At 39.6% G+C, this 19121-nt stretch overlaps 1 protein-coding gene across 1 annotated transcript in view; it reads right to left on the bottom strand.

The window, feature by feature from the left end:
* SLC2A9 (solute carrier family 2 (facilitated glucose transporter), member 9) overlaps nt 1-19121 on the bottom strand; it is a 164515-nt gene that overhangs the window by 96761 nt on the left and 48633 nt on the right. Inside the window, exons 6-7 of the mRNA XM_014966695.1 lie at nt 15719-15843; nt 13852-13997 (exon numbers count right to left, since the gene is read on the bottom strand). Coding sequence (XP_014822181.1) covers nt 13852-13997; nt 15719-15843 — 271 coding nt within the window. The remainder of the gene's footprint in view (nt 1-13851; nt 13998-15718; nt 15844-19121) is intronic.

Genomic DNA, 19121 nt, shown 5'->3' with positions numbered 1-19121 from the left:
GGATGCAGGTCTCTGGGGCTTTCTGTGTCACATCTGCCAGTCTCACAGGAACATCTAAGGTACCCTACGGCATCAAAAAGATACTATATGCTTACATTCAGGCAATTGATTCTTATCCTCTTTAGTAGCAATTCGGCATGGAAACTTCAAGAAATATTTTGTTTGCCACACACGCCAACAAAAAAGCCCCATCCCAGCTCAGAACAGACCAAGCAGACTTAGTTGGGTGTGCAAAGCTGAGAAGACTGCACAAGCTCAGCATTTCTCTGTTCATCTGTTGCTGTGCCACATAAAAAAGAACCTTCTACAGGTAAAGGACAACCTCATTGGCCCGGGGCCAGGGACTAACCAGTCTCACAGGAACATCTAAGGTACCCTAGGGCATCAAAATGATACTATATGCCTATGTTTAGGCAATTGATTCTTATCCTCTTTAGTAGCAATTCGGCATGGAAACTTCAAGAAATATTTTGTTTGCCACACACGCCAACAAAAAAGCCCCATCCCAGCTCAGAACAGACCAAGCAGACTTAGTTGGGTGTGCAAAGCTGAGAGGACTGCACAAGCTCAGCATTTCTCTGTTCATCTGTTGCTGTGCCACATAAAAAAGAACCTTCTACAGGTAAAGGACAACCTCATTGGCCCGGGGCCAGGGACTAAAAAAGCACTGAGATGGAACTAATTTCTTAATTTCTTGAGTCAAGGGTATGGCACAGCGGTGAGGACCATGAGGGAGCTGAGAAACGAGTACTACTTCTGTATCTCAGGCTTCAGATCAGCTGCTCACATAAGGAGCAGGACAACTACCTTCCTCTTACCTCCTCGTGCCACCCCAAACACTGCCACCCCTCCTCTGGTTGCAGAGGGCACCAACCCCTCCCCATCTAACAGTCACATCCCTGCTGGATACAACTTTCTCTTGGCATGACCATTCCTGTAACCCACTTCTGTCAAAATACGTTTTAATAACAGAGTTACGAATTGCCTTCTCACTTAAAACAGAGGTAACCCAGATGGCATGCGTATTTCACCTCTGTTCTGCACCCACACGGGTATTTATTTTTATATCTCACTACTACAGATACAGCTCTGACAACATGATGACTCAAGTCTCCGTGTTTTCCCAGGTATTAATCGCTAAAGAAAGTTACCAGACTTCAGGCTGTACAATCCTCACCTAAAATTCACAGAAGTGAGAAGGAGGTTTTTGCTTTGAGTAAACTACCTTTGAGTCAGGACTTAAAACAGCCCTGAAAGTGGATGGTGTCCAATTCCCGTGAACTTCTGTTGATTAAACTGCATGTTAGATCATATTGTACATACTGAGAGGGAGAATTAAAGAGTCTGTTCCAAGTTGTCAAGATGCTTTTTTGTCCAACCTTTTACTGGAGTAACAACTATCTTTTTAGTGAACACTTAAATGGCAGGATTTACCTTCATTGCTTATTCATTTCTGAGAAAATTTCAGAAAAACTTCCGAGATAAGCAATGGGAAATGGTGAGCTTTCAAATGGTATTATTATCAACAACCAGCATATATACTTGAGCTTCTTTAGAAAGAAATATTAGAGGTATGTTGGAGTTAGGCGAAATTTCTGACAAAACCTCCTTTCAGCTATGCATGTAGACTCAGGTTAACTTCCATAAATAATAAAATATAATTATATAAAAATATATATATAAATATTAAGTTAAAATAATTGGAGAGGATAAGATTCAATTCTTCCAACACGAGCATACAGTATCATTTCGGTGCCCTAGGGTACCTCAGATGTCCCTGTGGGACTGGCAGATGCAACACACACAACTCCAGAGACCTGTGTCCTCCTTGAGCTGCAGGACGAGGTGAAGCAAAATGCTTCAGGGCATCTAGAAATTACATTAGGTGTAATTATTTTTTTGCGTAATTATATTTTGCCAAACTGAAGTTATAAAATTTAGAGACTAAGGAATAACAAGGTTAAGAAAAAAAATAAATAAAATTAAAAACCCCAATGCACATTTATTGTTTTAAAACTAATGAAACAATTGAATATTTAATCTTGACACTATTTTAATGGCGACAGACCTGGTTTAGATTTTGAAAAAAAAAAAAAAGCCCTAAAAAAATTAATTTAACATTTACTTTAAGTTAAAAAAAATCCCTTAAAATGCTAATCAAGAATGTCTCCTGATTTTTGTTTTTACCAGTGGTTTCAAAAGCAAACTAAGAAACACAAGTCTAGAAAATAGATGCTACTACTCAATACAATGACTGCTTGCTACCCTATGATGCTTGACCAATTTACCACAGCATTGATATCCAATTTGTAAAGGACAAATTTACATATTAGGACATGAATTTGCAATAATGGGTGATTTTACAAAGGACAATGAAAATTAAAACTGAAATGTTAATCACCCAGAACCTTCAAAAAGGTTTAAATGGTGGTTATCTCCACAGCGTGTAAAGCACTGTGGGAAGGAAGTCACAGGTCAAATCACTTTAGATTTATTGCTTAATAACAGATTTGTAAATATTATCAGATACTCAAGCACTAAGGAGACAGGCAAATCTAAACCGCCTACTTGCTCATAAAGTTCTGAAGCAGAGTCCAGTTAACACAAGATAAGATGAGGTTCATAGACAGATACAGCCTGCTATTAGGTCAACTACAATACATGAAAAAGTCCACCTTTTTAAGTCTGACAAGGAAGCAAATATCAAACCTTAAAGATATAGCTAATATAAACAAATGTTCTAAGTTCAACTTCCATGGTATTTTGAAGTCTTTCTTTACTTCAGACCTGTTGAAGAACACCTTTCCATGAAAGCTTGTCTACTGCTTTTCCAACTGACCTAACTAAACAGAGTACTGCTATATAGAAATCATCTTCTCAAGAGTCAGGTGGGCACTCTTTCAACTGTCTATGAAAAAGTAGTCCTCGCTGGGGATAAACTTTCATCCAGACATTAGATGCTCTGCTGTTGTGTCTGCTGTTCAGCAATGAGCAGAAGTAAATAAATGTATGTATCTCCATAGTTCTCTATCTTCTATAATTACATTTCCACATGCAGACAAATCCTTTCCTGCAGGATGTTTTCCTTCCCAAATGCAAAACTGCAACATTTGAGTATTACATATGGCCAATCAGCCATGTGTTGTTCCTAAAACTTCAGGAATTTAAGTCTCACAGCACAATTCTAATCGACTGAAACTCATTTGCAAATACAAAGACTCACAGCTGTTTTCCCATGCATTACTTAATGAGTTCTGTACAGAAAAGGGATGAATAAATACCTTTGTGTCTGCCTGGGGGAACCAGTAGAACGTTGATTTATAATCTCCAGTAAATACATAATCTCAGCTGGTCCAAATAGATATAAACAGAATAATGTCTCCATTACAAATATATCAACACCCACCACATCCCACCAACAGGGCTGGTTTAACAGAGCAGAACTTCTCTTCCTATGGGTACTATTGATCTATGAACATGCAACAACCCAGAGGGTCATGGCAGCGTTTCTGTACCCTTGTCACCACCACCAAGACCTTCTGTCTCCAACTTGGTGGCTGCACAGCAGCTTCCCTTGGCCACTTCAACTACGGAGTGAGGTCATTTCCAAGCCCCTGATCAGCAGCTCACAGCTTGTAATTAAGTGCAAGTGCCTTGATAAATGACACGGAAATTGCTTCAGCAAGAAGAAACTCTGTGCTTTACACGTTACTGTGAAAAGAAGAGGGAAATTTCCCATGGCTAGATAAAATAGGAACCCAGAGAATATTTTAAAAAGGATTGCCACCTTCAAAATCACTACCTCAAGCAATTCTTAATTGGCATGTCTGGTACCAGTGTGCAGGAAGCACAGGCAGATTTCCATCCAGATATACATAATCAATCCAAGCTCAGAAAGGCATACAAACACCTGCTGAAATTGGTGATTATCTGAATAAGCATTGAAATGTTTTCTTGTTCTGGTTTTTTTGTTTTTTTTCTCTATTTTCTCCTTCCCCCTTTTTTTTTTTTCCCAGCACTGTATTTAGAAGGTCCTTTCTTTGTAAGGATGTTTTTCTGAGCTATTCTTGGCAGATAACATCTGCTTATGGACTTGAGTAGCCATTTACAAGCACCAACCTGTCTCCTGTATCCTTAGATGAAGATTTAAAACAGTTTTCTAGGAAGACTCTAGCTTTAATTCAGAGTTTTGCATTTTAGTACAAGAATATAAAGAAACTTTGCTCCTGTGCTCCTAAGATCTTACTAAGAACTAGCAATTTATATACTATAATCGGCTCCACAAAGCAGCATGTTTCTAAGGATATAAACTGTACTTGAAATTAACAGGACTATTCACATATTTAGGCATAAGGTTTAGTTAAAGTCTTTGAGCTCAGGTTTAAGAGCCTTAGAAAATCACTCTTCAAGAGTTCCACACGAATACCCTGAGATCTCTGCATTGTAAATTGTTATATACAATCCTGTGTACGTTTAGTATTTCATGGAATCACAAAATGGTTGAAGTTGGAAAGGATGTCTGGAGGTCATCTGGTCCACCTCCTCTGCTCAAGCAGGGTCACCTAGAGCTGGCTGTCCAGGACTATGTCCAGATCGCTTTTGAATATCTCCAAGGATGGAGACTCCACGACCTGTCTGGGCAACCTGTGCCAGCACTCAGTCACCCTCACTGTAAAAATAGTATTTCATGGAATCACAAAATGGTTGAAGTTGGAAAGGATGTCTGGAGGTCATCTGGTCCACCTCCTCTGCTCAAGCAGGGTCACCTAGAGCTGGCTGTCCAGGACTATGTCCAGATCGCTTTTGAATATCTCCAAGGATGGAGACTCCACGACCTGTCTGGGCAACCTGTGCCAGCACTCAGTCACCCTCACTGTAAAAAAGAGTTTCCTGATGTTCAGAAGGAACCTCCTATGTTTCAGTCTGTGTCTAGTGCCCCTGGTCCTGTCTCTGGGCACCACAGAAAAGAGCCTGACCCTGCCTTCTGTGCACCCTCCCTTCAGGTATTGATACACATTGATAAAATCTGTCCGAGCCAAGCCTTCTCCAGGCTGGACAGTCCCAGCTCTTTCGGCCTTTCCTCAGTCCTCCAGTCCTTTCCAGACCCTTAGTGGTCCCTCTCTGGACTCTCTCCAGTCTGTCCATGTCCCCTTTGTACTGGGGAGCCCAGATTTTGACACAGCACTCCAGGTGGGGCCTCACCAGTGCTCAGTAGAGGGGAATAATCATCTCCCTGCTGGCAGCACTCCTAATGCAGTCCAGGAACCCATTCAACTTCTTTGCCACAAGGGCACATTGCAGGCTCACATTCAACTTGATGTCCACCAAGGCCTCAAGTCCTTTTCTATCAAGCTGCTTTCCAGCTGGGTGGCTCTCAGCATATACTGGTGCCCGGGGTCGTTCCTCCCCTTCTACAGGACTTTGGACTTCTCCTTGTTGAACTTCATGAAGTTCCTGTCAGCTCATTTCTCCAGGCTGTCCAGGTCCCTCTGGATGCCAGCATGACCCACTGGCATATCAGCTACATCTCCTAGTTTGGCATCCTCTGAAAATTCACTGAGGGTGCACTCTGCACTGTTGTCCAGGTCATTAGTGAAGATACTGAACAGGATTGGACCCAGTACTGACCTCTGAGGTACACTGCTAGTTACTGGCCTCCAACCAGTCTTTGCTTCACTTTGTTTTATTTCTAGAATATAACTAGGCAGAATTAAGATGTTATGTTTTTTCTGTTCTATATAGCCAGACATTTGAAACTATCACAAACAGGACACTTTGGGAATTTGAGTGACTCTGGAAAATGCTAAACTACTGGATGCTTTTTTCCTACTCTAATGAAAGCTACAAACACCTTTTTTATATTCTGTAAACATCATGCATCCATGAGGCATAAGCTTGTTTCATTTCCAAGATACTTCATGCAGTTATTGTCACAAGAGTTCTCGGTTCTATATTCTGAAATAAATTCTCACTCATATCTTGAAAGATAAATATCTTTAACTGTAAATACTATCATGGCTCAAGGGGAAGATAAACATATACAACAAAAGAGCTCACAGAAAAATATGAGGAAACTGGTTGATTCGTACCTTTGTGTTATCATGCTAAAGTCTAAGATTCATTTCAAGAGCATCTCCAACAGACCATTTTGTCATTGGTGTCCACCTGCAGGCTGCAGGTCCCCAGAGTAATTCTGAATTGCTTTCTTTTCTCATCTACAATTTACTGACAGTTTTTAAGGAATCCTTGAATCTGAGTCAAGAGTCTTACGAAGAAGGATCAGTTGAAAAAAAAAGAAAAAAACAAGGGGAAAAAACACACTAAAAATGAAGCTTTGACAAGTAAAATCAAAGCTTAGTTTTCAGAACAGCCTTCAACTGCAAAGGCTATACAACTACCTCTCCCATCACTGTCTATTTTAGTGCAAGTGAAGGAGTACTTTTAAAAGAACTTGGTAAAGAAAAATGAAAATTTTTATATAAACTTTCCTAAATACACAACTATCACTTGAAAATATAATTTTAAGATGTCTTGTAAAGAAAATTAGTTTAACACAGCACCTACAGATGTCCTTAGTTTGAGTTTAAAATAATTTAAAAAAAAATAATCACGATTCCTTAGCAAGGTCCACTTGTGTAAAGAACTAACTTGAAAGGGATTCATCACGAAGATCTTTCCTTACTAGACTTATAGTACAGCATCTATGAAGTTCATTAGTCCTTTCCCAAATTTATGTCATTTTGCTGTAGAAATTATATTTATATCAACAACAGAATTTCTTTGTTAAAATGATCAGTTGTGGGGCGAGGACAGTTTGGTTAGTAACACCAGGGGTCACACACTTATTTCCAGCTAACTCATTTTTTAAAACAGGTAATCTCCAGCCAGGTATGCATTAAAGCTGCTCAAATTCCTGGAAAAATGGCATGTAAAACTGTAATTCATGTTGTTTCAATGACAAAGACAACACCAAATTAATGAAGTTAATAACCGTAACCACTTACACAGCAATTTTGCAACATGGCAAATTCCAAATGTGTTTAAAAAAAGACTGAGGAAAATCTAGACAACAACAGTATGTCATTTATAGACAAACTCTGAGTCTCTGGTTGTACTTTGCATTGCTTTAAGTGTTTACCCAGCATGAGGTTATGGTCCCCTATGAGGACAAGCTGAGAGAGTTGGAGTTGTTCAGCCTGGAAAAGAGAAGGCTCTGGGGAGACATTACTGCAGCCTTCCAGTACCTAAAGCGGGCTACAGGAGAGATGGGGAGGGACACTTTATCAGGGAGTGTAGTAAAAGGAAGAGGCGTAATGGTTTTAAACTGAAAGAAGGGAGATTTAGTTTAGATATTAGGAAGAAATTTTTCACTATGAGGATGGTGAGACACTGGAACAGGTTGCCCAGAGAAGTTGTGGATACCCCCTCCCTGGAGGTGCTCAAGACCAGGCTGGATGGGACTTTGAGCAACCTGGTCTGGTGGGAGGTGTCCCTGCCCATGGCAGGGGTGTTGGAACTCAATGATCTTTAAGCCCCATTCCAACTCTAACTATTCTATGATTCTATAAGAACTGTCGAGCCTTAACCCAGCCTTCTCTCCTCAAGAAGCCACTTCCCATCTCTGATCATTGCTGCTCCCTCCTGTACCTTACATTGCTCAATTAGGCTCTTTATAAGTGGGATCACCAAAAGTACCTGCAACATTCAAGAGGTGGACACATTAGAACTTTTACAGTTTTTCTGTTGGCTCTACTTTTTATTTTTCCCTGGAAAAATCTACAGTATCAATAGGGATTATTCACAAAGTGTTGCCCTAGTAAGTCTCAGGATGCAAGCAAAGCAAAATTTTTAGGACAACATACTATCCACTATGAAACAGGGCAATACGGTTAGACAAGCTTGTGGTTGCACGACCTAGAAGCACTTGAAGTATATAAAATGGGTTTCTGAAGTAAACAAGATCTATTTTTCCATTGGCCCACCTATGGCAAATAGCTGTTCTGGTCAGAGAAGCAGCCAGAGCCAGCCAGCCACTGGAAATAACTACAGATTGGCAAAACCGTATATACCATGTATGGGAAAGGGGGCTCAAAGCAGAAGTCTGAGGAAAACATGGCAACAGGCAACAATTCCAGTTTTATCTGTCCTGAATACATATACAGAGTGTGAAATATTTTTTTCTCCCCCTTCTCATATCTGTACACAAGAGGAAAGAGATACTGAGGCTCAATGTATATAAAGAAATATGAATATAGTCATTCCAGCAGATGTATTCATAAACTAAACCCCATATCATTTAAGGAAAGACTAAAAGCCACCTTCATTAAACAAGCTGAAACAATAGAAGAGACAGCCTGATGGTCTACAACACTTAAAAGATGTTACCACCCTAGGAAAACCTTTGGAACATTACATACAGGAGGAATTAGATGAGTTAGTTACAGAGAGATACCTAAGGATACACAGAATATGCCAGAATCAGGCCACACAATATTCCCCCAAGACAGTAAGTGTAAATTTGAACTTTCAAAACAGAAGTTGACAATGCACTGGCTTTTGCTTTGCAGGGAGCAATCTGTCAGAAAAATGGGCTGGGTGATTAAACTGCAGAATCACAGAAACAGAGAGAATGGGAACACTTGAAGGGCAGTGTTTGAAGAAGTGACAGCTCTAAAGCAGCTCCTCCTTATCTTAATATCTGTTTTTTCCTTCAGTCAGATGTAAGGAAAGCTGCACATGCTATACAACCAAAAATGCCCCAAATTAAACAATCTTGTAGCCAGTAGCAACAATTCAGTGCCCACATTACAGCAGATAACATGACTACACACCTGTGGGCCAGCACCAAGTTGTCATCTACAGCAGCCATGGCTTCCTGAAGAATTAAAGGCTCTGGTTTACAGTAGACTAAAACAAGATGCTAGCACATGAAAATGAACACACCATTCTCAGCAGTCAGGATGGTGGAGAGAAGCAGGTCACCAGCAGATAAAGCCATTGTGCTTTAAAGTCTGATCACAGCCAGCTTTACTATCATGTAATTTCCCAAACCTCAACAGAGATGTAGCAGCTGTGGTTTCCCCACAGGTTATGACCTACCAGAATCAGAACCTTGAATAAAAAGCACTGTCAGGATATGTTGGATGGGTGGGAATTAAGAGAAGGAAAAGAAAATAAGAGTATCAAACCACAGCAGCAGAGAACCAGTGTCATGACAGCAGCTTTGCTGTTTTGGAATAATCACTCTTGGTAAGCATTGCTTACTAAAGGAACACCTTCCTCAGACTGAATACTAACTAAAGTTAGTACCCCTGGAGACAAATAGAACAAAAGCCTATATATTCAGAATTCAAAAGAATGTCTGTATTTAAGTATTAGAATAATTATTACTTTTTTTTTTTTTTTTTTTTTTTGCATCTGCTCTTTTATACTATAATTTAAAAATTGGATGTAGTAGTGTTTGGCAAGGTCATGTCAACATGGTATGACAGAAAAAAAAAGTAAATGCAGTTCTAGAATATTTCAGCCAAAATAATTCCAGGAGAACCAGGAAATAAGGGAGTGTTTCATACAATTCTATTTTTTAAAGTACCGTTTCCTCTGGGTTATTTGTATGATCTTGTTCTCCTGGGTTTAAATTTAAAACCAGAATTGGTACAGAGAAAGGCTCCTAGGATGAGAAGGAGATTAAAGGGTTTGTTTTACTAGAGGACATGAAGTCTAACCCAAAACGCAAAGATCACAAGTGATGGGAGGAAAAGAAAGGAAACACACTTTGGGGAGAGCAGGGAAGAGAGGGAAAGAGATTAAGGGATAAATAACAGTTGACCAAAATGGTAATGAGAATAAGCTCACAGAACTGGCATAAAAAGGTAACAGAAGGAAATGAGAAGATTCTGAACCACTAGCCCTTTCAGTAGAAAGCTTGGGAATGCTGAAGGAATGGGAAACAGCCCACCAGCCCACAGTGACATGGCCAAAGCCAACCGTTGCCCCCCAGCGCCGAACCTGGGGCTGCCCGCATGGCTCCTGCTTCTCCTGGGCTCATCTTCATAAATAAAAGATTGCTTAAAAAGAAATCACTTTGGGCCTGCTTAACCCACTTGACAGAAAAATCAGGAAGGACTTTCTGAATTGCCTCGAGTCATACTCAGTGCTTTGGAGCTATTTTTGTCACACTTCCACATTTAAAGGAACACTGTTGCATTTGGTAACGCAGGAAGTAATCAATTAGGTTGTTAATAAATGCTTGTAAGACTATGTCCCACAGCCTACATAAATGCTTTCCTTTCCTGTGGAAAGACTTCTAGAGAACCACTGAAGGCAACAATCTCATATAATCCAGATAAATGCATCAAGCTCCAATTTAAAAGTTAAATTTTCTGCTCAAGCTACTTCAGCCGGGAGACTGTTCCAAACATCACTCTGCTGCATTTCAGCACACAGTTACTCACACAGCATTTATAAAAAGTTATTCTTGTAGCAATATCGTCCTTGAGATTAAGCTACTCCATTCCCTCTGCAGTTCTTCTTTCTTGTGTTAACACGGTGCATTTAGTTCCTCCCCCCTGTATTTTCTTGGCCACACAAGCAATGTAGCTGTCATCTCCCCTTACAAGACAGGACCTTGGCCATGCCCTCAGCCCTCCCCATGTCCATTCCTGTTCCAGCAAGATGCCCAACTTGGTCCTTGTTCCTCCTGTCTTCAAAACCATCACTGCTTAGGTACTATGGTTAATAACCTCTTAGGTATTTGCTCCAGTTACAAGTAATAGATACATGACAGAGCTCGGGAGAAAATCGTTATGAAAGCATGAGAGAAGACACGTATGTGTAAACAGTATTATTTGCAAACAATTTTGATAGAAACAAGCAACCAACAGAACAGCAAAAAACCACTCCTGTGAGGTTTTACACCATGATCATTAAAAAGCTGGACTTTGTTAGACAGACTCAACAAAGGTGTTTTTCCACATCAGTAGAAGCAGTTGCACAGAATGGTGATCAGTGGCAACAAGCTCCCAGTGATCACAACTTTCCTGTCTATTTGCTTTAAATAAATAGTGAGTTTTGCTAAGGTAGAATTATACCACAGAAGGGTGTGTTACAGCCTTGGCCAAAGTATAATGCAAATGACAGAATTCCAGGACCTTGGCCAAAGTATAATGCAAATGACAGAATCCCAGGATCACCTAGGTTGGAAGGGACCTTTAAGATCATCTAGTCCAACCACAAAAAACCAAACCAAACCAAAACAAAAACCAAACCACAAAACCACAAACACGCACACACCAACACTAAACCATATTCCCGAGCACCATGTCAACTCATATTTTGAATATCTCCAGGGATGGTGCCTCAACCACTTCCCTGGGCAGCCAATTCCAATGCCTGATAACCCTTTCAGTGAAGAAATTTTCCAAAAGATCATCTAGTTCCCATGCCCCTGCCATGGGAAGTGACACCTCCCACCCTCCAATGCCTGATAACCCTTTCAGTAAAGAATTTTTCCAAAAGATCATCTAGTTCCAATGCCCCTGCCATGGGAAGGGGGCACCTCCCACCAGACCAGGTTGCTCAAAGCCCCATCCACCCTGGCCTTGAACACCTCCAGGGAAGGGGTATCCACAGCTTCTCTGGGCAACCTGTTCCAGCATCTCACCACACTCACAGGAAAGAATTTCTTCCTAAAACCTAATCTAAATCTTCTGTCTTTCAGTTTAAAATCTTTGCCCCTCATCCTACTAAATCTTCTGTCTTTCAGTTTAAAATCTTTTCCCCTCATTCTACTGCCACAGTACCTGATAAAGAGTCCCTCCCTAGGAATTCCCATAATATGGAAATTATTTGATAGAAGCTTTTACACCATTAGCGAACAGAAGTCGTGATGTAAAATCAATGAGATGCTAACAACTAGAAAATAGCCTGCAAATGTTTTGAACCAACCTTTGAACTTGACTGAGCAAAATGACAGACATCTGAACAAGGTGTTTCCCGGGGAGGAGAGAGGGGAAAGCATTGCAATGACTATAGAACTCAGGAGGAGGACACCATGTTTGCCACCTTCCAGCGTTGGCAGAAGTGAACTCAACACACGTACCCCTTGCAGCAACGTCCTCTGGCAACGACTGCTGCTACTGGTGCAAAAATCCCACCAACTTCAGTGGGACCCACATGAAACTCAGGAGGAAAATCCTGCCTTGACTGAAACCAACAGAAATTTTGATAAAGCTTTCTAAGAAGGATAAGACTGCACCAGGGAACCGTATTTCAAACAGCCTGAGGTTCCCCCTCAGTGCTAAATTTTATTAATGTATTAAAAGGAAAATATACCCATGTACCTAACTGGAAAATACAAGCTGACACCAATCATTTTACTGGAAATATGCCAATTCACACCAGCCAAAACTTCACTCCTTTTACATGCTGATGTTACCCATCTTGAAAAGAACTAATTTTACAGAGAAAGTATATTTCTTCTCACATAAATTAATTGCTATCTTTAATGGTGTAATATTAATTAACTGCATACTAAAGCAGGTTGTATAAGCAGAATTGCAACCTCCATAATTTGGGAGTGGAAGGAAGGGGAGAAGAAAAATAAAAAGAGCAAGAGTGAGCTGAAGCCAAGGAATAAATATTCCCTATTAAAAATAACCCAAAGACCTAACAGGGAAAAAAGAATTTTTATGACACCTCACCTTTAAAAGTGGATGCATGTTTCAAAAAATAAGAAAAAACCCTACTACATAAGAGCTGACATATATTCTAAGCAGTTGAATCAGCCTCTTGACATTTAATACACTTGTTTGTAACAGACTAGCTTTTAAAACAAGAGAAGGGACATCTCGCCACACGATGAAGGTCAGTGAAAACCATTTTTAAGCTTTTTCCTAAAATCTGTTGCTTTGGCAGTGGGGGGAATAATTTGTCCTTCAATAAAGGGTCAGTTGAATCAAACCATTTGCCTTCAGGAGAGCCGAACAGGATAAGTGAGCCTAAGGATAAAGGGAGAGTATAGGAGAGCTGGCCAGACAAAAAATAAAAGTGTCAGGGAGGGTGATATTGTGTTACAAAGGGGCTGAATTTGGATGGACATGGGACTCCTCACTTTTCAACTGTTTACTGCTTTTGCTGGCTGTCAGAAGGGATTCTTCATTCAGGTTTCATTGTGAGAGGATGGCTGCAGACACTTCCTCCACACCGCCTTAAAGATTCATCTCCAGATGAAAAGTATTTCCAAGTGCCAGCCTGAATAAGCCTTGACTTCATTTATTCAGAGTAATAACGACATCCAGTGGCCACCAAGGTAATCTCAGCCTTCAACAGCATGATAACTTCTTATATCAGCATAGATAATCTCTTTCCACAAAGGTATAAATAACTCTTTTCTTTCACCTCCAAGTCTAAAAGCAGGATTGTATTACAAGAAGCTTTATAAATACCAGGCAAGGGTCTTCCTATTCAGGTTCCTGTAAAAACTCTAACCAGTTCTATCTGACTTTAAAAATTGTAAATGAAAGATGGAAAAACTCTTAAGAACTTGATACTCAAAGCAACTGGAAATCAGCAAAAATAAATATGTTTCAAGGAAAAGAGGGGTGGGAAAACTTGCATATGCACACACACAGGCTGCTCAAGCTGTTAAAGCTGCTCGCCACGTCTACCAAACTCAGTCACACAGACACACTTTTAAAAGACATGGAAGAAATCACTTTTCATAGTGCTTTGAAATAAAACAAAAAAAAGTTTCTGTTTTCTGCTTTTGTAAGGAACTCAGTCAAAATATGGAAAAATAACACTTTAAGCATTCTTGTATTCTTTCACAGAGAACATCTGTTAAATACTTACTTGTCCAAATATTTCTGGCAGTCCCAAAACTTGACCAGTGAAAACACCAATACAGATGAAAATCGCTGTGACCTGACCCAAAGAACCACGGATTTCCTTAGGAGATATTTCACTCAAATACATGGGAAGGGCACTCAGAGAAATGCCTACAAAGCAAGCAAAAACCCATATATTAAGTCAAATCGCCTTTTCATTATGCCAGGTTTGAAAAAATCATCTACTGAAAGGAGTATGAATGCTAATATGCTCACAAAAATGGCATAAAAACATGCAAAGAACAGAGTGATATTTATCCACAGACAATATGAATTATCTTCTCTGCATGCTTAATTACTCTTGGACCATTTAATAACCATGGGATTGATTGTCTGTTACAGACCTATAGTGATGTGCGTAGGCTGCTATTTGATGAGAAGCACCAAAGGTTACTCGGAGATGAGAATCACCAAGAGAACCGATTTTATGTTTTAAATTTGTTCATTCCAAAGCAAGGAAAATCATGTTAGTGCTGGTGCAGGTAAGGAAAAAAGAACCAATGTGTCATGCAGAGAGAGCAGACACTGTCAAATGAAATATTTTTATTGTATTAGCAGATGTTCCTCTCAATACTGGCTTACAGCTGCATCCTATGAACTCTTAATAGCTGGCATAATATAAGGGTGAGAATGCTGCTTAAACCCAGGAGAAAACAGATGCACGTGATACTGCAGCTTCAAAATAGAACATATTATAGTTAACTGAAGAGCGACACTTCAAAGGCACGGCAATTAGCCATCCTACACATCCTAAGAACCCAAGTGCCATGCCCAAGACACTGTATATGAATATAAACAAGCATACTCTGGGTGAATGTATGCACGTAGGAACCAGAGAATACACTTCAAATGGCAATAAACTGATATAACTATAGGCACTTTTATGCTACATATAGCTTTTGCCATGTTGAGAACTTCCCAACACTGACATATTTATGTCACTATAGTTCATCCTTAAACCCATGATATTAAAAAAATACATTGAGGAAAATTACTTACTACTTATAGAGTTAGAAAAAATACTGGAGCTGCTTAGTACAATGACAATATTTACAAAGCTCCAGAAGTTCGGTCGTTTGGTAGTAATCCGAGACAAAAATTGGCGGTCAGCACCAAAATTACCCATGAACTTTACATTGCAAGTGATGGACACAACATCCACTTTTAAACAACTGTAGTTTGTGCTTACTAACACCACAGACAAAGCTTGCCAGGAAGGGAGCTTAGCAATGCAAATGTGCAAGTATGTTCACTTGTCAGGTAATTACACTGAGAAGGTAAAACAATCATGATTCATCAAGTCTGTCTCCACTTTAGGTAAACATTTTTCACCATCTACCCATCTGTGAAGTTGCTGAGAACCTCACTGCTAGCTGCAGGACTATTCTGGTGCAGCAGCATCTCTGTGATTTATTTTTAAACCAAGAAGACTGTGTTGCTTGGAGCAAATGATGATGTACCAAACCTTCCACTTAATCCTACTGGTAGTAGCATGGGATCCAACAACTTCTAAACACAAAGCAGCTTATATGAACAGACTACACCCTCAGAGCCAAAGGATTTTCATGGCATGAAGACAGATATGCTTTACTGGTGCTGAAGCAGGAAAGGGGGAGGAACAGGTTGGACTGCAGCTGCTAGCGTCCATACCAGAGTCTTCTCCAAACATCAGACCCTCCAACCCTTAGTGTACTGTTTTGTCCCAGTGAAATCAGTGTGGCTAGTGCCTGAAATGCCTCTTTAATGTAAAGAAAGATATAACCGGGGTAAAGGAGAAAGATTATGCATGGCACAAGCATTTCAGATATGAACAGCATGATAAAAAAATTTACCTGCATCAACTCCCATTATAATGCGCCCCAGTATGAGCATTTCAAATGACCCCGCCAACAAGGAGAGGGACATCAGCAATGCAGCTGTCACTGCAAACACATTATTGAGCAGCAACGTACATTTCCTAAAAGAAAAAGATATTTTATGTAAATACCAGCATCGTAACAGCTAAATCCAGTCATATTCAAAGCACGCTAGCCTATTATGCTTAAATATCCATAAATAAAAACAAAAGATGCCTAAGCAACACTGCCTCTTACATGTTGTGTAGAGTTTCAAAATACAACACTATACCCAAATGGATACAGTTCCAAACCTATGTCACAGCTTCAAAATAGAACATATTATAGTTAACTGAAGAGTGACACTTCAAAGGCACGGCAATTAGCCATCCCACACATCCTAAGAACCCAAGTGCCATGCCCAAGACACTGTATATGAATATAAACAAGCATACTCTGGGTGAATGTATGCATGTAGGAACCAGAGAATATACTTCAAATGGCAATAAGCTGATATAACTATAGGCACTTTTATGCTACATATAGCTTTTGCCATGTTGAGAACTTCCCAACGCTGACATATTTATATCACTATAGTTCACCCTTAAACCCATGATATTAAAAAAATACATTGAGGAAAATTACTTACTACTTACAGAGTTAGAAAAAATACTGGAGCTCATAGAAGAGATAAAAATCAACCTCCTTCCAAAAAATTGTTGAAATTAACCAAAATATTGATATACATATTTTTTCCCCAACTTTTAAATTATTTCATTCAAAGCAGTAAAATAAAATGTGAAAAAAATACTTATTTCAAACAAAAGAAATGTAATGGCAAATTATTGCTTTGTTGAAAAAGTAGAAAGAAAATAATGAAAACATATTTTCAAAATTTCAAAACATCTTAATTTCTCATTCACACTATACCAACAGCTGTATTTCTCACAGTTGTCATCCTACAGAACTTTCTGCTCCAGTTTGAGGGACTCATTAATTCAACAATGACTTGTAAGCCTCATAACTTCTGCAGAAGGAAATACTTTACAAAAGAAACAACATGTAGGATTTCATGGGCCTTTGACAATCAGACACTGACATCCAAGGTGTCATTTCCCTGAACACATGGAAGAAGAGGGGTTAAAGAGATAAGATCAATAGCTCTGCTGCAATGATTCTCTATTGAAAGATGAAGTAGAAAATCCACCCAGAACTCAGAGAATAGCTGCTACCTTATACACATCTCACCACAAATACAGATTTAAGTGGCTTTTTGCTAAATTACAGCCTGCAGGTGAATGTCTGGAGAAGTCATTATCATCAAGTTCAGCCTTGCGAGCGACTGAAAAGTTTCTTACAGTTCCCAAGCAGAGTCACAGACAGAGCTGGGATATCTGCTGGAGATGTGGTGGGCTTTCTACAGCACATCCCAACGAGACAGCTGTTTTGCCTTGCTTACAATCTAACACAAGACAAAACACCATAATTTTCACAATTACATAGCAAGAGAATGCTCGTACCCTATGTTTTCCACCTGTGAGTCACCTCACTCAGTTATATGTGGCAAGGCAACGGAGCTTTGTCTTTACCAGTCACATAATTAAGCACAGTCTTGTTTTGGCCCTAGAGGTACATCATAAGGCTGAAGCCTCCAATCCCACTCACAACAACATATGAAGGAACCAACTGGTTTGTAAACAAATTTACCTGGAGATAAACATCACTGATGATGTAAATTATGAGGATTCTATTAACTTTGATGGTAAATGGCACAGGCTGCAAGTATCCCAATTTTATTAACTGAAGTGATATTAATTTTTTAAGTACTCTCAATGGATTTTCAATCTCTATATATTGCGATTTCCATGCAAACAAAGAGCAATGACCAGGAAGGCTGCCTACCCTTCCCTTTTCTGTAGTAAACCCAGCAGTCCTCATTCTTCTTGAGTTCAACATAGAAGAATCAACTGGGAGTCTCCTACCAGGTGAGCCAGTCATCCAGCTTGTTACAACAGATCGATACCATTTTGATAGCGAGCATTTTTAAATACTGTTCCTGCTTTCTAGTATTTTTGAACATTGTTTGAAGATCAAACAATAAGATTTGAAACAGATTTTTCAAATGGATATAATTTGTTAGGGCTAAAGTGATATAAATAATGCCAGAAATGGAAACAAAGTGTTCATTCAGGACAAAAAAATACTACACATTCATCTCATGTTTTACTTTCTTTTTCCTTAATTTAAATAAAACCTGCAAAATATGTATCTTTCTAGAAAAAGTGGGCCAGCGACCCCTTATTCTATGCAGCAAAGAACAGAGAAGCACAGCCTAACCAACCAAGATAAAAAGAAAAGTTATTGTCTTTGCCAAATTGAAAAAAAATGAAAACAATAAAGTAATACACTGTTTACAGTATTAATATATAAAGCATGTAGATTTTTGGTAATGAAAAAAGCTGTGCTGGGTGACTGTACCAAGGTTTTGGAAGGGAAGGGGCAGCAGGGGTGGCTTCTGTGAGAAGATGGAACAAGGGAGTTACAAGGTCAGTGGAGGAGAAGGTGCTCCAGGACTGATGAGATCCATCCCCAGAGGGACTGTGGCCCATGGAGGGCCAACCATCAACCTAACACCGACAAAAACACCACTAAGCCATGTCCCTCAGCACCACATCTACCCATTTTAAATACCTCCAGGGATGGCAATTCCACCACTTCTCTGGGCAGCCTGTTCCAGTGATTGACAACTCCTTTGGTGAAGAATTTTTCCCTAATCTCCAATCTAAACCTCCCCTGGCACAACTTGAGGCCATCTCCTCTTGTCCTGTTGACCGACCGCCAACTCTCTACAACCTCCTTTGTAGTGATTGTAGAGAGTGATGAGGTCTCCCCTCAGCCTCCTTTTCTCCAGATGAAACAACCCATTCCCTCAGGAATGTACCTTCCAATCCTGTACTCAATCGGAAGTACTCCTGAGAGAAGATCCATTTGCTCAGTAGAAATAAGTTTCTACAAGCATCCCAGCTGAGAGAGTTTACCCATCAACTAAACACAAATAGAGCTAAAATTTAAGGATTTTTTCTGCCTTTTTCATTTTTAGGTATTTTGGATATTGAAAACACTTGAGAATCTCTTCTCTAGAATTGTCCTTGGCTTTTTGCAAAACCAGATATGATTAATCTCTTCTGATTTCAAGGTTGTCATATGCTCTCGTGATATTGGATAGTTCCAGAGGCCAGGACATAATTCTAGCGACGATGTGCCCTCCACAGCTGCAATAACTTTAATTTGGGATCTGAATTAATAATCTTTTTGTTTAAAATTCAAAACTAGGAAAATGATAGAATTAAAGTTTTATCAAAACTGTATTGTCTCAAAATTAGACTCTAATAAGAAAGAC

Source organism: Calidris pugnax, unplaced genomic scaffold (assembly GCF_001431845.1).
Source record: "Calidris pugnax isolate Ruff unplaced genomic scaffold, ASM143184v1 scaffold14, whole genome shotgun sequence".
In the NCBI taxonomy this organism is placed as follows: Eukaryota; Metazoa; Chordata; class Aves; order Charadriiformes; family Scolopacidae; genus Calidris; species Calidris pugnax.
This window is presented reverse-complemented; position numbering and strand designations above follow the sequence as displayed.